This window comes from Pimephales promelas, chromosome 1 (genome assembly GCF_988280905.1).
Source record: "Pimephales promelas chromosome 1, fPimPro1.hap1.1, whole genome shotgun sequence".
Taxonomy (NCBI): domain Eukaryota; kingdom Metazoa; phylum Chordata; class Actinopteri; order Cypriniformes; family Leuciscidae; genus Pimephales; species Pimephales promelas.
In genome coordinates, this window is record NC_142769.1 from 21,600,610 (window position 1) to 21,625,523 (window position 24,914).

General features: G+C 37.5%; 2 protein-coding genes across 3 annotated transcripts; both read left to right on the forward strand.

Annotated features, from left to right (window-relative positions):
• The first annotated feature begins 357 nt into the window (after positions 1-357).
• Positions 358-2,839, forward strand: tmem208 (transmembrane protein 208). Its single transcript, XM_039668781.2, has 6 exons — positions 358-499; positions 652-747; positions 969-1,022; positions 2,177-2,313; positions 2,429-2,513; positions 2,608-2,839. The coding sequence occupies exons 1-6, from the start codon at positions 494-496 to the stop codon at positions 2,749-2,751; spliced, it is 522 nt and encodes a 173-aa protein (XP_039524715.2). The 5' UTR covers positions 358-493; the 3' UTR covers positions 2,752-2,839.
• A 1,286-nt stretch (positions 2,840-4,125) lies between these two features.
• katnb1 (katanin p80 (WD repeat containing) subunit B 1) lies at positions 4,126-23,322 on the forward strand. Of its 2 annotated transcripts, none has more exons than XM_039668777.2 (19): positions 4,126-4,266; positions 6,280-6,415; positions 6,528-6,658; positions 6,745-6,862; positions 8,091-8,191; positions 8,835-8,876; positions 11,111-11,194; positions 11,300-11,415; positions 11,557-11,628; positions 11,715-11,865; positions 12,130-12,314; positions 13,555-13,706; positions 13,867-13,985; positions 15,174-15,392; positions 16,057-16,206; positions 16,417-16,493; positions 16,596-16,670; positions 19,665-19,781; positions 22,951-23,322. In XM_039668777.2, the coding sequence occupies exons 2-19, from the start codon at positions 6,376-6,378 to the stop codon at positions 23,084-23,086; spliced, it is 2,085 nt and encodes a 694-aa protein (XP_039524711.1). In that variant the 5' UTR covers positions 4,126-4,266; positions 6,280-6,375; the 3' UTR covers positions 23,087-23,322. The 2 variants fall into 2 exon arrangements, with proteins under 2 accessions (XP_039524711.1, XP_039524712.1); XM_039668778.2 differs by lacking the exon at positions 4,126-4,266 and adding an exon at positions 4,314-4,459.
• The last annotated feature ends 1,592 nt before the right edge of the window (positions 23,323-24,914 follow it).

Sequence of the window (24,914 nt, forward strand, 5' to 3'; positions counted from 1 at the left end):
AGTTTTTTTTTTTTTTTTTTTTTTTTTTTTACCAACAGGCTACAGGTAATATTTTTTTTATCTTCTTCGTTGGTGTTTTATGGCAGTTCGCACCAAAACAAGCCTACATACAAGTTTTTAAACCGCATGTTTTTTGCAGTAATCCTGTAGTACATGAAATTAGGTTTAAGTTTATATTTATTTTCAAATACTTAACTTAAATTACATTCAGTTTATTACGATAATCTAACAATTATTACAAAAAAAAAATTCAGGCGAGTAGAATCCAAGACGAATCCACGAGGTGGCGTTCGTTGCATCTGTGACGCATTTTCCAAGCGCCGGAAACACGTTCGCGAACGCTGATGTGTTATTTTGCACTATGTGGTTGTAGTTTAATGTTGAAGATTATTCCTTAAAAATAAGAAACCGTTAGTTTTTTAGATGCATAAAGGTGAAGGCCTCATCACCGGGTGAACTAAACGAAAAGGCACACAAGAAGAACTCAGGGAAGATGCCGGTATGATTAACAACTTGCTATTCAAAAAGAAACATGATTAATAACTGTGTTTCATAAAAATTTATTCATATGACAATTGCAAATTACGACTGGTGAGATTTAAGTGTTCTGTGTGTCCGTGCTGTCCTGTGAAGTAATATATTTCTCATTAGCCGAAAGGTAAAGTTGGAACCAAAGGAAAAAAGCAAATCTATGAGGAAAACCAGGATACTCTAAAGTTCTATTGCAGAATCATCCTGGGAGCAAACGTAAGGCATGCAGCTAAGTTCTATCTATCTATCTATCTATCTATCTATCTATCTATCTATCTATCTATCTATCTATCTATCTATCTATCTATCTATCTATCTATCTATCTATTCATCTATCCATCTAGCTATCTATCTTAATATATATTTATCTCTAGATATAAGTTTATATCTTTTAAAAAGCAGTCATTTGAGTGTTTTTTTTCTTGTATTCTTTTCAGGCTATTTATGCAGCAGTCAATTTCTTGCTCTATTCATCTACATTTTGGACATGGGTAAGTCACAGTATGATGTGCATATTTTGTTGTTGTTGTGTTGTTCAGTGATGTAAATGAGCAAATCCAGATTGTTGTAGGCATTAACCTTTTTTCCCAAATGGAAATAGCCCAGTGGTTTTCAATCTTTTTGTTGCCATGGACCGCCAAATTATAATAAATTCTCATCCTAATGTGAGGAGCCTCCATCCTAAAATGTATAAGGCAGGCTGCTATATTATGTTTTTACGTATAAAGACCCAATTTATACTGTGAAAAAAATAGTATTATGTGTAAAATATTATTTTAGTTTGTTTCTTTTAATTCAAATCTTACTTTATTTTGCAGTGTTTAAACTTCTTTTTTTCTATGCTTTTCCATGGACCAGTTCAGTAGGGGTAAACTTTTTGCGTGGCAAGGGGAGCTGTCACTCAATCAGTCACTGTTACATGCGCCTGCCACTGGACCAGTCACTGTTATAGCCGCCTGCCACTCGACCCATCACGGATACGCTTGCCTCGCGACCTTGCACAATATGTAAGATGTTTTTTAAACCAAATGCAGCACGAAGCCAGAATGATGCGCACAATAGGTCAATATTCACCATTAACAAATGTTTTTCACCTGCCTTACAGCTACTAGCAGACACTCCGGCTGATGCATATGATCAAATAGACAGTTATACATCCCGCGTTTCCTTTTACTCTTATTTAGACTACCCATTACCACCTACATTTTTTTTTCCATCCAGAGGACGAGCCGTCACACTATTTTTCCATCTAATCTTCTTTTTTTTAATTAATTGACTGGGTGAGTGGCAGGTGCACGTAAAAGTGACGGGACGAGTGGCAGGCGCACGTAACGGTGACTGGGCGAGTGGCAGGCACACGTAACGGTGACGGGGTGAGTGGCAGGTGCATGTAATGGTGACGGGGCGAGTGGCAGCTCCCCCTGCCATGCAAAGATTTCACCCCCTCTCGACTAGTTTGAAAAACCTTTATGATAATATCCATCTCTCCATATTTGCTTAGGCTTTAGATCACTGTATGGTTTTTGTCAACTGTGAAATAATGAACTGTTGGCAGTTTCTAGTTTCTTGGTAAACGTTAAATGTTATTCACTCAACTCTTCTTCCAGTCTGGTGCTGAAATTCTCTTTCGTCTCTTTTGTACCAGTTTTCGCTACTGTTTGCAGTGGCGGTCTACTTTGGCAGCTACAGATCAATGTCAGCAATGGCTAAATCTACATTTGCTGAAGATGGTAGTTTGATTGATGGAGGGATTGACCTCAATATGGAACAGGGCATGGCAGAGTGAGTTGAATGATTTATCTGTATATTTATATCCGTATTATATGTGTATTTTCAGTTGGTGATAAATATTTTTGATATTATTCATTAGTTACTTTTTTCTTATATTGACATGCAGGCACCTGAAGGATGTGATTATCCTTACTGCCATTGTTCAGGTCCTCAGTACTCTGTCATCCTACTTCTGGTACTTCTGGCTCTTGGTGAGACTGCAGGATTGCTCTGATTGTAACATCATGGAGGTCTCTCTATTCCAGTTTTACTGTAAATGTATTATTTGCTCTCTCTTTACACCAGGCACCTGCAAGGGCTTTGCATTTACTGTGGGCAAACTTCCTGGGCCCCTGGTTTTCTGCCGATTCACAGGCAGCCCCTGAAGAGAACGAGAAGAATGACAAGAAACAGAGGCGACAGGAAAGACGACAGATGAAGAGATTCTAGACTCTGTTTATTTTTTTGTTGTTGTTATTTTACATTTATTGTACAATTACAAAGAACATGCAATGAACTGATCTTTCCTTTTCAGCCATCTGGATCCTTTTTCTTACTTAATATCTGTCTTAAAATCTCTAGCTCAGGTGCATCACAGTCATAAATCTTGTTGGTTTTTTTGCAGTGAGTTAAATGCACACAAAATGCCTTTGCTTACCATAGTGAGCTTTCATTAGTTTGAGTTGTTAATGAGGAGCTCTCAAAAGGTGCAGCTATATGGCCCATTGCCCTCAGCAATTAGCTTTATGCGCAGCTGCACTACTTCCTGAACTTAAGCCAGCTCTTTTGTTTCCTGTCTGTCATTATTGGCCAAATTGATTAGTTCAGGTGTGCCTGACCTCAGTAGTCATGGCAACAATAATCAGACACACTTGAATTAATCAAGCTTGGCCAATAATGGCAGACAGGAAACAAAGGAGCTGGCTTAAGTTCAGGAAGTAGTGCAGCTGTGCATAAAGCCAATTTAGACCTGAGGCTGTATAAACCTCACTAACCACATGACATTTCACAGCACTTCAGAGTTCAGCTATTAGAATATCCTCTTTAGGCTGTTTAGAAAATCATGTGCTGATTCTCTATCAAAGATCAAGTCTTTGAGATGTGATGTTCTGCCGAGGTTACAGGTGCAGCCTGGTGCTGTTTTGAGGGATTGCAAGATAAGACATTTACCTTGTGTTGCAACAGAGGACTGTCTGGTTACACATTTTTAACTGTTCAAATTATATTATACTGTTTGTATAAAGCTGGATGGGATAGTATATAAATATATAATACACGTGATGACGCTGTATTGACTGGCCCCCGTGAATATAACTGTTCAATGGACTGAAGCAATGAGCAAAAGAACATACAAATTGCATCTTGACAACATTGTAAAAATAAGTTGCTTCTAGTGAAATTTATAAATACCCAATGATTATAAATAAAATATTATAAAATGGTTATGAGTTTTCTTTTAAAAAACACAACGCTGTTCCCAGAGGCCCTGCCAACATTTTAGATGTTAAGCTCCAATATGACATGTTTACTTTTAATTTAAGTCTTCTCTACTAATGATCTTGATTAAATTATATGTGTTAATTGAGGGTTGTTGCAGAACCAGGATTAAGAGCAACTGTAGTAGTTGTTTCTGCTTTAAATAATGTATTTTTAGCTAACTGTGGTTTGTTCATGAACATTTCTGAAATCCATAACTTGGACACAGTCCCCCTTATTACAGATGACTCTGTAAAGCTGCTTTGAAACAATATGTATTGTGAAAATAAATTTTAATTGAATAGTAGGTAATGTTAGACAGTTCCAACGCGCATGCGCACTCTGAAAATGCGCGCACGCGGATCTTTCCTCGTCCTAAACTAATCTTTTTCTCATTCATTAGTGCTGATCTGATCTGTCGGCAGACTGCAACCATGATAGTCCCCAATTCTTAATCCAGGCTGACTGACCGTCACCAGAACAGGGAAGGTAAGAGGAACTGTTGCTAAGCTACCGCTAGTTAGCAACCAATTAGAAACAATATGAGACAAGCAAAATGTGTGTGTAAACTGGGTCGAATCGATGTTTGTCGGCCAAGCGTGTTATCAACATTCATCTCATAAATACACGCCAATTTTTCTTGGACTTTGGAAGAACAGAACAGAACAGATAGGATAATGAGGTAAAGGTTGGTAATTTGTTTACAGTTGAGATGAGTTCGTTAGCTAACTTACATTGCGAAGCTAACTGTTAGCTTAAAGTTATCTAGCAACAACAAGACTTTAACCTGTGTTTGCTAGTATGGTTCGTTGTTAGTAAGTGTTAACAAAGTTGAAAAAAAAAACAGAAAGTTAATCGATAGATCTCTTGCAAATTGTTCGTTTTCATAAATAACTGTTGTGATACAGGCTCGCGTGGTCAAGTGCCTTGAACTGGAAATGCTTTGTTTGTTGATTTAATCGATACCACACTAGTCTCGGACTTCATGTGAGTGGTAGAATGTGTGTCTAATGTCTATGTAATGTTATATATATATATATTTGTGAGACTAATAAGATACGGTTTCAGCAAGAAATGAAAGATCATCGCTTGAAACGGTGATACCTGGCTGCTCTTTGTTTACTTACGCCTTTACTTTGGCATCGAATCTTTGCTTACGTTTCACAAGATTCGGGTAAAATTGGGAATAAGAACAAGGGAAGGGGCATTTACCTTTAAATTGTAGTCAAACATAAACATAGCTATGAGTTTAGCATGTGCAGGATGAAGATGCATCAGCCAATTTGTCATTAAGGAAAATAAATAGAAACATTTTGTCATAGCACGACATTTAAACTTATTCTGAGGCCACTACTGGAGAAAGTTATTTAAAACTTAAATTTTCAACAAGCAACTGAAAACATTCATAGTTTTCAATCTTAGTGTCCCTCATTAACAAATACAGACACATAACTTTTTGTATTTAACATAATACTATGTCACGGCTCAGAGAAACAAAAAAATCATAAATTAATTGGATGCATTAAGTGTTATTTAAATCTCAAAATATTCAGTTTGTTAGGGGTCAACAGTTTAGGAGCCAATGACTAGATGTTTGAAAGAAGATCCGGAGTCAGAATTAAAATAGATTTTAGAAAAGTTTTACTGAAGATAGTTTGCAGTTTAATCAGTAGAAATCAGCTTCAAGACTCTCAGGAGTTTGTTGGCTGCCCTGCCTGAGCCCTCCCTCACAGTTACAAAGATCACAGTAGTTATTCCCTACCTACACCAAGGTCTAAGCTGTCCACACTTCAGGTTTCAGTTTCTGATTGGCTAAGAACACGTATACGGTATAGATCGATAGGAGAGTATGTCGCCATTAGTCGGCGTCTTCGTCTCTGTTGTTGCATGTCGAACTGTCCCATAGCTCCTCTATAGGACCTGCACAGAACATTCAACACACGCACAAAAGCTAATTAACACTCGCAGCAAACTTGATTAAAAGTATAGCCTATTTGAATCACTCATTGAATATAGAAATGATTTATGTATAAATGCTTATCCTTGATTATTAATCATTCATTACATAGGCTATACATTGAAGCAGCAGTGGATTCCAATCCACCCCCTTCAAGAGGAAATGACAAAATTAAGAAGAGACTATCCATTCATTAGATGTTTTGAGATTTTGTGCCATCTCTGGTCAAGAGACGAAAAAAGTTGTGTTTATTCAATTCTTCTGTTTTCATTTTAACTCGCTTTTGGTAAAGAATAGGCTATAAATACTAAAACATGTTTTGTATCAACCTCACCAAGGCTAATTTTCTCCTAAAACAAAGGCAATGTGTACATAACTATAATTGAAGCTTTAAGATATAGACCCTTCATTAAAAGGAACGTGAGATTATGAAATGCAAAAAGTTATTGAATTCACCGAACAATTTGTTTCGAGTTTATTCTTCATGTTCTTTATTTTTACTCTGCTGTTTGTCTGTATTTAAATGAGCTTTTTCAATTTGACAGATGGACAGAGAAGATAAACTAATATCGTCGAATCACTGACATTTATGTGTTGGTGAAATGAGCAGAGTGAGTTGACTCAATCGCACTATCATCACGATGGCTCTCACCAACACCACAATAACAGCATGGAAACTGCGTGAGTACAATGATCCTCGTCATGACAATGCAGAATGTTTAAGTTGTCAAGATCTCTGTATAAAGTTGTGCAAGAAGTGACTGACTTTTATTTTGTCATATGTATTGTCCAGAGGAGATTGTGGCTCACTCCAGCAATGTGTCTTCACTGGTGTTGGGGAAATCATCGGGACGTCTATTGGCCACTGGCAGCGAAGACTGCAGAGTCAATATCTGGGCTGTCAACAAACCGAACTGCATTATGGTATAGCTAACCCTGTGTTGTGTTGTGTGTTTGCCAGAAATACGTGTCTCAGGACTATATAATGAAGTGTTTTGTCTGTTCTGTAGAGTCTGACGGGCCACACCAGCCCCGTGGAGTGTATCCAGTTCAACAGTTCTGAAGAGCGTGTAGTAGCTGGTTCTCAATCCGGCTCTCTCCGACTTTGGGATTTGGAGGCTGCTAAAAGTAAGTGGTGTGTGCTGCACATTATGCACTTTGGTTAACATGAAACCTAGCGATTCTCTTGAAACCTGTAAAGAAAATGTCCAGGTTAGGTTGATCACTAAAGTCAAGAGAAAGAAAAATAGTAGTTCAAGACACCAAATAATTTAGTCAAAGTGTATATATTTAGGTACAGTGTACTTATGTAGTTCATGATGTTTTGAAAAACTTATTTGCTGGTTTTGAGATGGGAAGTGGTTATGGTTGAGGACTGGTTTGGTTTAAGAATAGGTGTAAGTATTATGTTAAAACATGTATGCAATCAATAGTGTTTAATGATTAAGCTAAATGTTAGTATGTCATAGTTAAAGACACTTAATTAAAGGTAGGTCCGAAGTTAGAATTTATATTTTAAAGGCAAATTTTTGCTAATTACCACAATGTGAAAAAAACAACAACAATACCATACATATTAAAAAAATAAATAAATATATATACACATTTAATTTGTCTAAACTAGGAAAACTGTGCCTTTTCTTTTGGACTCAAGGATGAAATATGATGAATTTCTTGATGAATGATATTCCCCTAGTCCATCGGTTCCCAACAGGGGGGTGGCGGCCCACAACTGGTTTTTACCTACAGACCAGTGTGAATATTTTTGCTTTTGCATTTCAAATAGGGCCAATTTATATAGGCTTCTCCTAGGCTTACGTTTTTAAATGACAAAGGGCCTACTGATGTTTTTGTTATTGTTTTATCAATATTATGTGCTATTATTTGTGCATAAACATACCGTTTGTTTGAAAAAAAAACGTATTTTGTCATCCTTGCTGCAAGCTTACAAGAGCGATAATATTATTAAATGTGAAGGGGGGCCCTAAAATATTTTCTTCGGGGAAAAAGGGGGTCTCAGACAAAAAAAAAAAAGGTTGGGAACCACTGCCCTAGTCAGTCTTAATTGACAAGTCATGGTTTAAAATGTGCCAGCCTACTTTTGAATTGATGTTCTGCACATTGATGCCCAATATTTGGTGTAGAGATGCATGGAAAAAATGTTGTCCTCGTGCTTTCTGGGATGATTAAATGAACCTGTTTGGTGGGAGAGGTCCTGTAGTGACCACTTCCACTCTGAACTCTGAAGACCTGCACAGGGGCCATCTGACCAGAAACACTTATTGAGAACGACACATTTATCCAAGTATTTATCCACAGCTGAATTGATTTCTTGGAATATTTTTTTTTTTGTAAGTTCTGCGCACTTTGATGGGGCACAAGGCCAGTATCTGCAGTCTGGACTTTCATCCCATGGGAGGATACCTGGCATCTGGTTCTGTGGATAGCAACATTAAGGTGAGTTAAATGCTTTTGCCTTGAAGGTTTCACTAGTTTTATAGAATAATCAAAGAATTTAAAAAAACTGATGTTGGTTAAGATTTGATGAATGAAGTTTCGTCAATCCCAAACACTGGGTTCTCAATCACTGTATGTGCTAAATATTTGTATTATTTTGCATGGAGGAATTTTTCATGAAAGATGCCTGCTTAATTCATAACACTTGTGTATGCATATGAATTTGTTGTCAACCTTGTTCTTGAGTATTCTAAATAAGTAGACATGCACATTTCCATGATGTGCTCAAGGTTAGTAATTTGCATAAACGTGCCTAAACATCTCCATATGCTCTCAAAAGATGGACTCTTGCCTCACAGCATGCATAGATCCTAGTGTGCCTTCCTCAAAACCAAGAATGCAAACCTTTACATAAATCATATCTTATTTAAGACGAAATGCGTACGTTTAAAAAAAAAATGTTGCTCCTTTGGTTTTTTTCATACATTTAGAATTAATTTTAATATGAAATTTGATAAATCATAACTTGTGGAAACGTTTGTACACAGATTTCACACACATTTGTTTAGGCACAGTTAGTGAATGTTTTTTGCATATATAAGATTTTCTTATTTACATTTTTCTTGTCTAATTTCTTTTCTAGTTGTGGGATGTAAGAAGGAAAGGATGTGTGTACAGATACAAGGTAAGTACTAGACTAAAGAAGCTTGTGTGTGTGTCTGTACAGTAAGCCAGGCTAATTACTCTTAACACTCAGTTCTGTCTGAGTACATGATTAAACTGTGGATTAGTGAGGCGCTCTCAATCTATCTTATCCTACTGTTTTGCGATATGGTGTATTTTTAGTCTCATGTTGTAGGATTCAGCCGTTGTTTATCCATTTTTTTTTAATCACTGGATATTCGTTTTGTATAATGGTAATTAGCAGGATGTTTTGAGTTTAATGGCTTTTAAAGCACTTTAGTTTAGAAAGTGTTTCCCTGGTACACATTGTGCAGAATAGAGATGCACGGATCTGCACTAACGTCACCCGAATCCGCAGTTAAAAATGAACCCTCCACCCTAACCTATGATTTTCTCTCATTTAGATATCCGTTGCTTATCATCCCAGTACAATTATTCTAAATCTGTTACCCATGATATGGTATCATATTACACTGAAGTAGGCTGCATTTAAATGAATATTTATTTAAAGTAAAAGTTCTTATACTGCAAATTTGCATTTCCTTAATAGCCTAAACACAAACTTTACTCCTTTCAAACTTAAATTAGAATGTCACTGTTTCCGTCACTGCAACTTCCTGAACACACACGCACACACACACACACAAAAAAAAAAATTAAATGGGTTCAATCCCAAGCAAAGGCTGGATATAGGCTTTATTAGTTTGTCACATACAGTCCTTCCCTGCTGTTAAATATCTCATGAACACTTGACTGGTCCTGATTAAAGAGATAGTTTACCCAAAAATAAGCCTGACCTCATGTTGTTCCAAACCTTTTTGAGTTTCTTTCCGCTGTTGAACTCAAAAGATGATATTTTGAAGAATGTTGGTTGCCAGACAGTTTCTGGACCCCATTCACTTTTATAGTATTTTTTTTTTTTCCTACAATGAAATCAATGGGTGCCATCAACTGTCTGGATACCAACAAAATATCATCTTTTGTGTTCAACAGAAGAAAGAAACTCAAACAGGTTTGGAACAGTATGTGGGTGAGTAAATGATGACAGAATCTTTTTAACTATCCTTTTAACCACTTCTCTAAAACTCTCACATGTGCTTTTATTTAATTCCTTTTGTTTTGTTGTTAACTCTCCTTTTTGAATTTCTCTCTGATCTGTTTAACCTCCATTGCTGTCTAGAATAGTCTGAAAATTAGTGCCCGATGAAAAATTAAGCTTTAAACGTGTTCCATCATGTTGGAAAACACTCTTTATTAGAATAATTTCTGTTAGCTTGTGTATATTTTTAAAGCTGTTAAGGCCTATGTCACGGAAAAATTGAAGACCGGAAGTACGTCTTTTAGTAGGAATACGCCTCTTCCTTTTTTACAATGGAGTCCGATAGATAACGCTGGACCAAATCAATCCAAATTCAAATCCGCAACCTGGTTCGGATGGTAAATGAAAACGCTCATTTACGATGGTAGCGTGAAAGCTGAGGTATGGCTGTCTACGTCCTGATGCAGAGCAACCCGGTACACTACAACAACAGTCGCGGGTAGCTCTAGCCGTTCCCAGTAAGGTGAAAGTTTCTATGGTAACAGCAAGTTGGAACAATCAGCAGATGTTGCTACTACGCTTAGGATTGTGGGTAGTGTAGTATTTTTTTCATAAGATTGCGGATAAAACAGGTTTTTCTTTGAACAAGGTTGATTTAATACGAACTTATAGCTTCAACAGGAGCAAAAACATTTCACAACCTCGTAGCTCGTGGTCAGTCTACCTCGGATGGTTTAGACATTAGGGCTGATAATCTAAATCCTTATCGAGAAATACTGTTGACCGGAAGTTCTGTATCCCTACTCCGCGTTCCGGAAGCAGGAAGTGTGACATAGGCCTATTAAGCAAAATCTTGTGTAGGTTTTTTCTTGTGTTTTATGACCACTAGAGGTGCTCTAAGCATGTTTTTATGTATGCTCTAAGTATGTTGTTGTTGAAAACAAAGTAAAAGTGGCGTAAGGTTTAATTGTGAAATGAGTTCTTTGTATTTATTAAAATCAACACATTATCATTGTTGATCTCATCCACCTGCAATTAATTGGAATGTTGTTTTTTTTTTTATTACTTGGTCCACCCGACCCACGGATTATCCGGTGTCTGCGAATCCTGCGATCCGTGCATCACTAGTGCACAAGATCTCAATGAATGTGAAATGGACTCGTTCAAGATGTTAAAATGAGAGTGTTTTATTTCAGGATCACACTCAAGCTGTGCGCTGTCTAGCCTTCAGTCCTGATGGGAAATGGCTTGCTTCAGCCAGTGATGACAGCACAGTAAAGGTAAGAGCTATCCTGTACTTCTCACTTGCAGAAATTGTGTTGCCTTGTAGGTAAATGTAGGAAATTTAGTTTTTAATGTGTACTCTCATTTTGCTCTTTATCTAGCTGTGGGATCTCATAGCAGGCAAGATGATCACTGAATTCACATCACACACATCAGCAGTCAACGTTGTGCAATTCCACCCCAATGAGTACCTGCTCGCCTCTGGGAGTGCAGATCGGTACTGAGTGTTTTGTTTGTTTGTGTGTGTGTGTTAGTGAATAAAGGGTTGATGTTTGTCTATATATAATGTGGCTTGAATTTAATGTGTTTGGGGCTTTGTTAACCCTGGCACCATCTGTATTTTGTATATTTGCTGCAGGACTGTTAAGCTGTGGGACCTGGAGAAATTCAACATGATTGGCTCGTCAGAAGCAGAGACAGGAGTTGTGAGGTTCTTATCAGTTTTCCAGTCTAGATGTGTTCGTTTTTCTCTGTTTGACCCCTAGCTGAATTCTCTGCCTTTTTTTTGTTTTGCAGAAGTATATTGTTTAATCCTGATGGTAACTGCTTGTACAGTGGGTCAGAGAACACGCTACGAGTTTACGGCTGGGAGCCTGACCGCTGCTTTGATGTAGTGCATGTAGGCTGGGGCAAAGTGTCTGACCTGGCCATCAGCAACAACCAAATGGTTTGTACTTCATACCCAACCTTTTTTTTTTACATCCATAAATCAGTGGGTGCAGTGCTATTGGGTGAACTAGCATTCCTCTTGCTTTCTGGGATGATTAAATAACCTGTTTGGTGGGAGAGGTCCTGTTGTGACCACTTCCACTCTGATCTTTGAAGACATGCACAGGGGCCATCTGACCAGAAACACTTACTGAGGACATAGACAAAAACGGCAGTTGTTAAAATGACAATTTTCAACAATTTTCTCCTGTTTCTTTAATAGATTGCGGTGTCCTACAGTCAAACTAATGTGAGCTGGTATGTTGTGGATCTCAACCGAGTGAAGAAGTCCGGATCTGTGATCCAAGGGTTGATTCAGGACAAGCCGATCCCAGCACCCACATCTGCACTGGGAACAACACTACGGCGGAATTACGAGCGGCCCTCTACTTCCTGCACGGGACAGGAGTAAGATTCTCTTTCTTTCCTTGTCTCACGCACGTAAACCGCATGTGTTTGTGGAGAACTTAGCATGTCACTTCTAGAGAAGAACGTCAGGGAATACACGGGTGTATTAAATGCACACCTTGAATGCAGTTGCCTTGGATGGTTTTAAATGGTTTGCATTTTAATATTTTCCTCCTGGCGCTGTGTATTTCCACTTCTAATTTTCTAACTGTAAAATTGCAGTGTATTTCTAAAACAAAACTGAGGGATGAGGCAATTATTTTCTGTGGTTAGAGCATGGTTGTACCTGGAGCACAAAATTATGACCAAAAGCTTTTGTTTCTCAGTTATTAAACATGAATGTGCCAGGTTTGCAATTGGCGGATCAGTGACCGTTCTGAAAGATTTTTTTTAAGGATCATGTGACCCTGAAGACTGGAGTAATGCCTCCTGAAAATTCAGCCTTCCCATCATAGGAATAAATTACCCTTTAAAGATGTATTTTAATTAGTAATGTAAAATGTCACAGTATTACTATTAGGTTTTTGATCAAATAAATGCAGCCTAAGACATAGGCTGAATCCAAAATCGCCCCCTAAACCCTCATTCACAATTTTCCTACATTAGTCCACTAATACGGTTTACTCAAAGGTAGGGTATAGAATTTGCTAAACGGCTGGCAGATTTTGAAAATGTACAATTTAAAAGGTCCTACCTTCTTTCCTCCAACCCTGGCCCTGTCTTCACCCATTTTAAGAACATTGACTCGCAATCATCTATCTGCAAAACTCAGATGCGTGAGATTGCACTTACTCTCTCTCTCTCTGTACCGGGGCGACTTGCACTTACTGTGACTGGGTCACGAGCTTTGAGTATGTGCGTGAGGAGGAGGGCGGTATGGTGCGATCTTTTGATTGACGCACTTAAGTCCAATGATTCTAGGTGGTCTTGGAAATGATTGGCTGGAGTTTTTTGAGTCCTGCCTGCAGATGATTAAATTGCTTAATTTTCATTTCAGTGCTTCTAACTCAGTGGCTTTAAGTGGGTTAGGAATAGGATTTCAAGTGATTTTGAAAAAAATGGTCAAAGAAAATGATGGGTCAGAGAAGGGAGATGCCCAAAATGTGTACTGCTGGTGTGCCTCCTGTAACAGGGCTGGGATACACTGGCGTAAAATAAAATCTTATCTTATGTGAGGATTTTGTCTGATATAGATGTTTTTATATGCATTTAAACATGCAGATCTTCTGTGCTTGTGTAGGATGAAGCAGAGTTCAGAGGCCGATCGCCGGAGTCCAGAAGGAGAGAGGAGAAGTCCCAGCAGTGAGGATGAGAAAGAAGACAAAGAAAGCAGTGCAGAAATCACCAACCCTGAAGATTTTAAAGAGATCTTTCAGCCCCGCAGTGTCATCTGTGAGTTTTAGTTGCGCAAATGAAGTTCAGCAATTTTGTTGCTGCTTTTCACATGCTGCTTCATGTGTGCCATGGTATATAATCTTTCTCATGAACATTTTGTATTTTCTTTTTTGTTTCTGGCTCAATCCTTTCCCGTTTTTCCATTCTGTTCATGCAGCACGAACTCCACCTAAAAGTATCGAACCTTTCCCAGCACCCCTAGATCACTCTTTCTCAGAGAGTGTGCTTGAGAAACCCGGCCCAGCAGTTAAGATTGTGACTCCAGTAATAGACAGGGTAGGTTTTTCCACTTCTTAAGTGTCTTTTGATAATGTAGTAAGTGTAGGCTGTGACTTGTGTATACGGTGCACAGAAGACATCACAGTTCGGTTCAGACATCATGGTTTGGTACAAGTTTTTTATTGTGCATGTCTCAGGCTGTACCACCTAGTGTATTACTACATTTGAATAATTCATGTAATTAACGTATTACTATTGCAGCATTTTCTCTCTCTCTCTCTCTCTCCATCTCTTTGTGTGGGCATGGGAGGGCTGGGTTAAAAGAATATAAATGTCTTAAACCTTGTATTTTTTTTTTTTAAATAAGTTTTATTAATAAAGGCATAGAACCAGTTTATTTGTAGTGCATTTACATTAGTTTTATACAATTATTTTATTAATTGAATTCTGTATAAAATAATACTATTATTTAAAAAAAAATAGATTTTCTTTTGAATCAATGTAGAATGTGTTACTTAAAAATAAACAGATTAGTGCTCTGTTTGAGGACAAGAAATGAAAACCAATGCAATATAATGAATGTCTAAAAGATGGCACCCACATACTGTTTTTAAATGGGCTGGATAAACAGAAAAGATAACAGCTGTCATCTTGACTCATGAATGTTTTGCTGGTCAAATGGAAAAGATATATAGTTCAATTTTTTTTTTTTCCCCTCCCGTTTATCTACAGTTCAGATCTCGAATTCTGAAGTGAAATAAAGTAGCGCTTTAATCATTATGAATTAAAAAGAGAAAGAGAGAAAGTGCTTGCAAGCGAGTAACCTAATATTGAAGCTTGTTGGTTTAATTAATTGTAACTGACTGGGAAACGAAGTTTTCTTAAAGAGGTGTCGTGGTTTGAAAGGTTTTTAAGTTAAAAAAAATTGAAATATGTTATGTTTAGCATTTTATATGTAGCTAATGGCAACACCTTGCTTAGCAATACCTTAAACATTCTTTATTCATATGAAAATATCCAAAATCACTCGAAAATCATACATAGGCATGCATGCATAGGCGTAGCTCCCCTGACACGTGTCTAACAGTAGTTCCACATTACATTAATTTGTTTTATTTATTTTTAGACCTTGTATTTTCCATGTAAATTCATGCACCGAACCATGACGCCCGTACCGTTTCGGTTCAATACGAATACATGTACTGTTCCACACCTAGTGTATAATGAATGTTTGTATATTTTCAGGCAGGACAGTTGAAAGGTCCTATTATATCCTCTACTCCAGTACAAAGAGTGGAACCAACCGTGATCGCTGCTGCTCCCCGTCCAGTTGCTGTGGTGACCACATCAGTGACCTCTCCCTCTCGTCCTGTGGTTACTACCACCAAACCTAAACCCTCTACAGGAGTCATTCTCTCAACACGCAACGAGCCAGTTGGCCTCAATGTAGGGGACTTCCTTTCTGTGAGTTCAATGGATCTTTAACATTACTGTCAAGCACTATTGTTTCCTTAAGATGATTCACTTTTATGCTGCGTTCATGCCGTGTCGGAATTGCTGTAATTATTAGATGGAGTTTCTTAGAGCTGCCGGAGCCAATCACGTCCTTTTGATAATTTTCTCTTTCTATGGCAATGTTCATAACCCCTAAATGGATCCATGAGTTGCTTTGTTGATGATGATGGCAAAATACTTCATCACTACTAATTCACCTCTTGCAAAGTACTGAAGAACAAAGACATTTGTTATTATAGCCAGAGACTGCTACACTCACAGAACAAAATGTTACTACAGCTGTCACCAGGGTGATACGCTTCGATATTACCTTTCATGTAGTGTTTGAATGATGAAGGTCTGCGAAGTTTTAAAGATCAAAATTCACAATAAGTGGAGAGACTTTGATCGAGGTGATGCTGCAAAGTATATTATGAGATAATTAGTGTTTTTTTTTTGTCCTTGGATGCTTGTAAACCTTTTGTTGGAGACCTCCAAAACAAAACTAGGAACCTTAAAATAGCATAATAGGGGCACTTAAAATTAATATATTTTAATAACTGTACTGTCGGTCACAGCTTTTGTACCAGAATGTAAAATACGGAATGTTTCTGTTATTTTTCTGTTTTAATAGCATGCAAGAAACGCTAAAGCCAGCGTGATGGGAGATGAAGAGGCATTGGCACAGATCAGGAAAGGGCATGACACCATGTGCGTAATGCTGACCAGTCGATATAAAAACCTGGACACAGTACGCTCTGTCTGGGCCAGTGGTGATGTTAAGGTAAGTGCAACAGCACTCAAGCTGATGAGCTTTGATAAATTGTGGGACAGACAGATTGTAATGAGAGATATGTTATTGGCTGATGGATACATTTACTGCTGCACATCGAAAATGTATTTCTAATGTAATCTAGTAAATGCTGTAATGGGCTATTATTGAAAGCAGCAGTACTCTAAAAGCAGTGTTTGCATTTCCCTTCATGTTGCCCAGACTTCCCTGGATTCAGCTGTGTCTATGAATGATCTGTCTATTGTGGTGGACATCCTTAACATAGTCAATCTCAAACCGTAAGCATCCACGTACATTTTCAGTCACATTGAATCCTTCTGTCCCAACTGGCTTCATTTTAGCTGAATTCACTAAAAAGTGCAGTTATAATTATCTTTCAGATCACTGTGGAAATTGGACCTCTGTACATCCATCTTGCCACAGATTGAGGAATTGCTGCAGAGCAAATATGAAAGGTGACCCATTCATGCTTATGACGTTGACTGTGCTCCAAAAACGTGGTGAACTGTCTACCTAGATTTTGATCATGTGCAGTAAGGCTGTCACTAATGATTATTTTGGTAATCAGACCATTTTTTTATGGTAATATAAATAGTTCTATGTGAACAATAGCCGTGATTCAATTACATATTTGCGCAAGACTTTGCAATATTTTTGTAAATGTCGATATAAGGGAGTTTTGCAAAAATTACCATTTTCTATTGGGTGTATATTCAATTTTTTATTTGTGCAACTTGAAAGGTAATGGAAATGTGGCTTATGACCATTTAAAATAACTTAAAATACATGGGTATAATAACAATGAGACAATAATAACTGATTCAGATAAAGTATCAAAAGCAAGTTATCATATGGTTTTATTGAACAACACTGTTAAAATACATGTAATATACTGTATAGAGGGAATGCATTGACGTCACTTTCCCGCTGGAACAACCCCCCCTCAGCCTGACTGAGTGGCAAAAGATGGGCTGCGTCACTGGATTTAGTAGGGGAAACTGCAAAAATGCGACTAAAACGAACAATTTTATCAATGTAAACTAAATGTTGGACTCAATATTGTGTTCCTTACAACTTAATAAAGATCCAGTGATCCATAGATATTGACATGCAGCCAGGAATCGTGTTGCCTGACATTTATGTTTGCCTGATTTCAATACTGGGGAAATCTAAGCAATATAGACCTAAACATAAAGCAAATTTGCCTGTGAACGCTTTATATAAATACTATAGGTCAGTCTAAATCGGGGTGATCACTTATATCAGTGTTATATATAGCCTATATATCAACATATCATCCAGCCCTAAAACTTTATAGGTTTTTTTTTTTGGTCAGTGTTTATTAAAAAAAAAACATCCAATAATGCAGAATATGCAATGATGAATATTGAATTGATGAGTTGTTATTGTACATAACGATACAAAATATATGGGTATGGTTTTACACCTAAATTCAGCATATTGACAGAAACTGCAAATCCACCTTTTGCTGACTGGAGTCCAGTTGTTTCAATTGCTGCAATCCATTTGCTCCTTTTTCTTTAGCAGTCTGTAAAAATGTACCTCAGATTTTTTGTCAAATCTAGTTGTAAAGTCAATCACAAAGCTCTTTCCCACTTTATATCTGTTGTGTTTGTTTTTCGCGGCATTCACGCTGAAAACAAATATAGCCGCTCAGTCTTTTTGCCACTCATATAATGTAATATACATATAAACATCAACTTGCTGTTGATTGTTGTTGTTACGCTTTACTGCATGTTCAAATAATTGTTTAATATTTGCCAAACAATATTACATTTAAATGTTCAATTAATCTTTAATATTTGGCCACTTTATTATAGACATGCTACATTAACTAATGTAAATGCTACATAATAAATAAAGCATTGTGTACCCTGAAACCTGCAGCGCATTTACTTATTCAACTGAATCGCAGCCGTTGTGATTTTACTTTCAATGTGACAATAGCACTTTGCTATATTTCGATTTTTGAATGGCTTATATATCGATTCTTGCAGCCTTTGAAAACAGTGCGTGGAATACCAAACTTCCGGTATTTATTTATATATTATATAAATATTTATTTATAGTTGAATAAATATTTTTTAAAAATGAAAAAAGCCTGATAAAACATTCAAACACAACTAATCTTTTCATGTTCATGTCCAGTTGGAGAATTTCTCATCTTTGATGACTGTTTTGGGTTTAGGATTTGTTTCTTTGACAAAATACTATGGCTGCCCTGATTGAAATGTATAACTGTTCCAAATAACTATTGTCCAGACATCCTCTGGATTGGAAATATAGAGGCCGGACCTCTTGGAATACTACTTGGAATAATAATTATTAAACAAATTTATGAAATATTATTGTTAAACCATAATTGATATTTGTAACAATTATATTAACCTTTTTTTTTTAAACGTTGTTGTTAAACTATACTTGGTTGTAGTACCTTGTTTAATAAACTTGTTTGTATATAATTTTTAAATATTGTTAATAAATCAGAAGTTTAATTATAATTAAACTAATCATAATTGTTGTTGTTTATTATTATTATTATTATTATTAATAATAAAAAATAATAATGTGTTCTTGCTACAGATGTTTAAAGGGATAGTGTGTACTTTTTTTAGGTATTATTATCTAAAATCAATATTTTTAAATATTCTCAATGGTGTACAAATACCTCTGCCAATTACCTGACTTAGCCTTGTAAACAAAGAATTTATTGTCTTAATATACATGGGACGGGTAGGTCCACGAAGGCTTCCATGTTGTTCCACCATCTTGAAAAACTATAATAGCAGCAGGGACGCTTGTCACTGCCCTGGCAAGTTTCACAGTCAGGAATTCATTCTGTAACATTCGTTTGTTCGTTGCAGTTTGTTTGAAATAACAAACCTATTCACTCGAAGGAAATCTCGACGAGGTCTATGGGTGCCATTAGACGCTTTTTGGTACATCTACACGGCTACCGTAGATACAACACGCATTTGAAAAAGCGAAGCGCTGGAGAGCACAATTCGTTTGAATGCAAAATACATTTTCACCGCTAGATGGGAGAAATTCCTATACATTGTCCCTTTAATACACATTTTTATACCAATACATTAGATGGAAGTTGTTCCATGACACATGGGTGAAATATTGGATTCATCCCCCCTCCCCCCCTTTTTTTTTTAAATGCTTCGTTAACATCATAATCAAGTAAGCATTAAGTCTCTTGTGCAGCTCATGAGGAGTGCTTGAGTGGCTGTTAATGAATTTCCTGCCTATGAAGAGCATTTCAAATCAGTTGCTTAAGAGGATTCATTTTGATTGCTTGGCCAGCAGCACATAACGCAGTAAACCACAAGCCAGTTTGCAAGTTTTTGAGGCGGCCATTTATTGAAGTCATAATGTACAGACAGCGATCAAGTAACACTTGATCACTTTTCCTTCCACAGTTATGTCCAGACTGGTTGTATGTCGTTGAAGCTGATTCTGAAGCGTTTCTGGCCTTTAATCTCAGACACACTGACTGCTCCTCCATCTGTAGGGGTGGACATTACTCGAGAGGAGAGGTTAGTACCTAACAAACACTTGTGTTGTGATATACCTCAAGTGTCTGTCTAAATTATACACTTATTATTGATTTAAACCTTTTTTCTGTAATGTTGATTTGATTTAATTGGATTCTTAATCGTCCAGGGCACTGAAATGAAGACTGTAGACTGAAGACTGAAATGATGCCTCTTTACAATATTTTCCCCCCATATAAATCAAGTTCTTAATGCATGATGACCATTCAGAATCTATCAGAATTTACAATTTGTGCTCAGCAAAAGAACTTAAACGCATACACTAAAGTTTAATTAAACATTCGCAGTGCTAGCTGATCTGCTGATGGTCCTCATTTTATTCGAACACTCTTCACATGACCAACAATGTAACCCAAACAAGTTTGAATAAAACCAAAAAAATTTTTAAAGTCCCCATGAATTCAAAATTGACCATGCATACTTAATTCCCTAAATTGATTGTTTTGTGGTGAACAATTCATCCATGCAAGTCAATCTACACAAATTAATTGTTTTGGCTTCGTAATCTTTAATCAAAATCTGAAAATTCTCCTCCCCTCTGCATTGGAGGACCTTCCCTGATGATGTAGGTTTGACGGTTTGGGTGTCTGCTTAACATCCTTAAGGCCGTGTGTCCACCAAAGCGTTTTTAGCCAGCTGAAAACGCTAGACGCTCTGCTGAAGACGGCGTGCTTTGGGCGCTTGAGAGCGTTTTGGCAGCGCAGCGTTTTTTTTCCGTTGAGACGTTTCGTTGCTATGATACAGGATATCCGCAGCGCAGTTTGAATGTTGTGACCATAGATATCTATATAAAGGCTAGATGTCTCACGGCAGAGTATTTATCGTCATCACCGGCGGCCATCTTGTCACAGACAGGCTTTCTGGCGGGCTCTGTGGTATCTGATGTAAGAAATACTCTTATCTCGTTGAAATCTTGACGGATTTACAAACGGTTTGGTTTCTTACAAACGTTATTAACGTGGCTATAATTCTGGATGTTTATTTATTTATAGACTTATTATTCATAAGTATGCAGTATCATAACTACATCTTTGCCGTTTATAACAAACCAGACCGTTTGAAAATCGGTAGAAAATTGAGCAAGTTACGGTGATTTAAAAAGTACATGCACCATTAAAACAATGATACGAGTGAGCGAGCTGCCTGTGACAAGATGGCCGCCAGGCGCTGACGTCGACTTCCATTGCCAGCTGCGCGGATGAGTAGGGTGACCACCCGTCCCGCGTAGCGCGTGCGCGCACAGCGTTTGAAGCCCAATTCATGCGTCCCGCAAATTGAGACAAAAAAAAAAAAAAAAAAAAAAAAGTCGGTCACTATAGTCGGGCAGCCAAACGTTGTGCCTGATCACGTTCATGAACTTTCATATTTTGGGTGAACTGAACGTATTGTTTAACTGCCTGTCCTGATGAACGTGTGAACGCGTTCATTCTGGTGTCTGTGAACGCACGCTCTCTCAGTTTAACTTCGTTCAATGGGGTGCCAGATTTCTATAGAGCCTTCCAGGCGAAAACCCGGCTAAAACTCACCCTAAACAGGGCTCAGTATGTAGCGAAAAAAACACCCAATCTGGCAACACAAGCCACCAGTTTCGCACCGCGGCCGCCTTCGTCACAAAGGCGTCGTATGATAATTTAAACGGATTTTATAACGAGGTCGGTGAAGATGGGAAAAATCTTACATTTCTGTGCAAACTTTGAACTGAACTAGTTCATTTTAAAATGTGTGAACTGAACTTTAAACTAGTTCATTAAGTGAACTTCCCCAACACTGGTTGCCACTCCTACGTGACCTGCTGACTAGTTTGATGTCAACTTTTTTATTGTTGTCATGACAGCGCACCTTCTCGTTCCGTGAACCTCTGGAGTTGTGAGTTTAGACTTTTTTTTTAAACTGTTCCTGTGGTGTTGAGCAACTATAATTCCTGTTAATCCTATAATTTTATATTTTTATTGATTTAACGTGAATTAATTGTAATAAAAAATAAATAAAATTAAATAGCTAAAGTAAATCGTAAGTGGAAGTGCATCTGTCAATTCATTGAATGTTCAAAATATTCATCTTTATTTAGAAAAAAATACACATTGGTTGGCCTATTCATGAGCATATATTAATTACACATGTTTAGGGAATAGGGCATTATTAATGTATGTGCTTTTTTTTTTTTTTTTTTTTTTTGAACAATTATTCATGTACAAACAGTAAGGCAATAGTAACAATTCTAGATATGGGTAAACCACTATCAGTGAGTCTGCCCGTGGGGTGGGGGCACCGCTGCGCCAAGCAGTGTCCCACATTGTCCCTCAGAAACATACCCCTTGTCCCCCCTTGGGCTTATTAGCAGGTGGTCACCCTACGGATGAGATATCTAGGCTTTATATAGATATCTATGGTTGTGACAGTTGGTCAGTGTGGTTTAGTCCCGCCCCTCCTCCACTGTGATTGGATGGCTGGGTAAGAAGTGACAGTGATGAGTGCTGTTTTATCCAAAGTTGAACATTTTTCAACTCTCGGCGACCAGTAAAAAACGCCGGGCGCTCAGCGCTTCAGCGTGAAAAAAAAAACGCTCAGCGCCTCGTTACGCTCATGGCGTTTAAAAAACGCGGCGTTTCCATTGAAAACAATTGAAAACATACGCCAGGCGCGTGGAAGAACGCTTTGGTGGACACACGGCCTAACCACGCCCCTCCAACTGACAGTAGACAGGCTGCCTGTGTGTGAAAGGAGAGATGGCGAGGAGGTGCATTTTTGGTTGTGGCACTCATGGGTTAGTTAGTGAGTTACACACAGGTTACTATCATAACGGTTAAGGTTGCAGCAGTAATGGCAAATAAAAATAGTTTTATAATTCCAATTAATGTTACACCTACTTTTCTAGATCCAATCAGGTGCTAGTTGAAAAAAAAAAATCCACACCCACTATTTTGCCTCATTTAGTTTTCCGTTTCTCTCAGAAATGCGTCACAACACTGAAGAAAATTTGTTTGCAACCTCCGGTTCAAGGGACTTTAATGTTGCCTTTACTGAGCCAATAGCTTCCATATAGTGAACTATTAGTCTAAAGCACTGCAGTCTGTTAAACAGGTGTTTTTATTTTTGGAGTCATGTGACTGGAATGTGTTTTTATGAGACCGTTTATTGTGATGTTTTTCAGGCATCGGAAATGTAAAGCTTGCTATAAGCAGTTGAAGAACCTCAGTAATGTAGTGAAGAACCGGGCGGAGCAGGTTGGTCGTCATGGCAGCACTTTCAAAGAGCTACAATTACTTATGGCCCCATTGGACTACTGACACACACACATGCGCACAGAGAAACACTCCTCGATGTCCAAACACAAAGCTCAGTCAGAAAGAGTCAACAATGGGCAAAGCACTGAGCTCCGTGACTGAACGGTGCACTTATACGCGTGTGTTTGTATGTTCACAAGCACACTTTTGATGGTTCTTTTCCTTGTGCATAAACCTTTTTTATGCGCAAGTTGTTTTTCTAAGCACTGTCGATAATAAAGATGAACTTTCAAATGAGAGATTCCCAAAAAATGTTAAGTGGTTTTTGGAAAAATCTTTTGTGTGTTTAGTATGTCTTATTCCAGTGTTTGTAATCGCTTTTTCATTCATAAATTTACTTTGTACGTAAATCACTTGTAACTGCAAAAATAATAATAATGTAAAAGTGCAGTCGCATTTACGTTTTATTTGGACAAAATCCAGTTATTCCAATAGGAATCTGTTCAATCTGGAGTTCTGCGTGTGGATGATAGTGCCCCAGTCTGATTTTTGTTGCTCATGCAAATTCGCCCCATTGACCTGCAGAAAGCTTCTTGGTAAGTGAATTCTGAGTAAAAAGCAGCGTTACATGGAGTGACACTAGTTGACAATGGACTGAATCCCATGAAATTCTGCAAACGTTTTTTCAATGTGACTTTAAGGTAAATCAATAATACGGTCTAATGTATGTGATAGAACAATGCAACATGTTTCCATGCCTAAGCACACAATGTATTAGTAAGGACACATAATGACAATGTAATAAATAATTAGGTGAGGTTTTTTTGAGACCCAAATGTCTCCATTTATTTTTAAAAGCCATTTTAAATTACTTATATGCCACTGTGAATAGCAAGTACAGCCTTAAAGCTACACGGTGTAACTCTTAGTTTATTCTTAGCTAAAAAAAACTTAGTTCTTTCAAAAATATATGTGCTCATTAATGTATATTTACTTCGTTCAAGTAATAAAGTATTCTCGTGAGTGTATAATATGCCATTGAAAATACATACGGGTAAGGGGTTCTTCTAACGTCGGTCGCCATGTTGCCCCTCCATCTTGAAAGTACATTAGCCAAAGAGGGACATACCCATTAATTCAAGCTTTGCCTTTTGCGTTTACGTTTGAGTTAACACTCATGGATGAGGTCGAACTGGAAGCCATGTTAATCTTGGACTACATTGGCCACCGTAGGAGTTAAAACGAAATCGTCAGAAACTAAAATGCAATGGATGGTCATATATCTTTTCACCGCGAGATGGGGTAAAAATCACACAGTGTAGCTTTAAATGTTTTTTGATGACTACAGATATTTAAAATCATGCTTACTTTAAACCTGAACACAGACTGAGCAAACAAATCAGTTGTAATGGTTTCAATCCGAGTTGTACTATTTAATAAGAGGTTAAGACATTAAGCTGTGTAAATGTGAACAACGTATTGATGCTCAGCACATTTGTGTGGTATGTGCATCATACGGTACTGATGTTAGGGATTAATAAAACCCAGCAGAAACCGTCCTATTCGTCTTAAGAAGGAAAACAAATGTAAAATGCATCTTAACATGTTGTGATGCATACTAAACACTGAAGTTGCAGTCCTAACAGCCTTCCACATAACTATGGTAAGGTTGAAATGTCGAAGACCAAAGCTTCTTGTACATTATTCAGGTTCATATTCATCTATAATCATGATCTCTTATGAATGCTTAATGTGCTGAGACCTTTGCTTAGGCAACAGGAAAATAAATAACACGAGCTTAAATTTTGGAGCTTCATAATAAAAATGCGAGGACAATCTGTTAGTGCAGATAATCGTTCATGTAATTTTTTTTTTTGTACACCTTTTATGG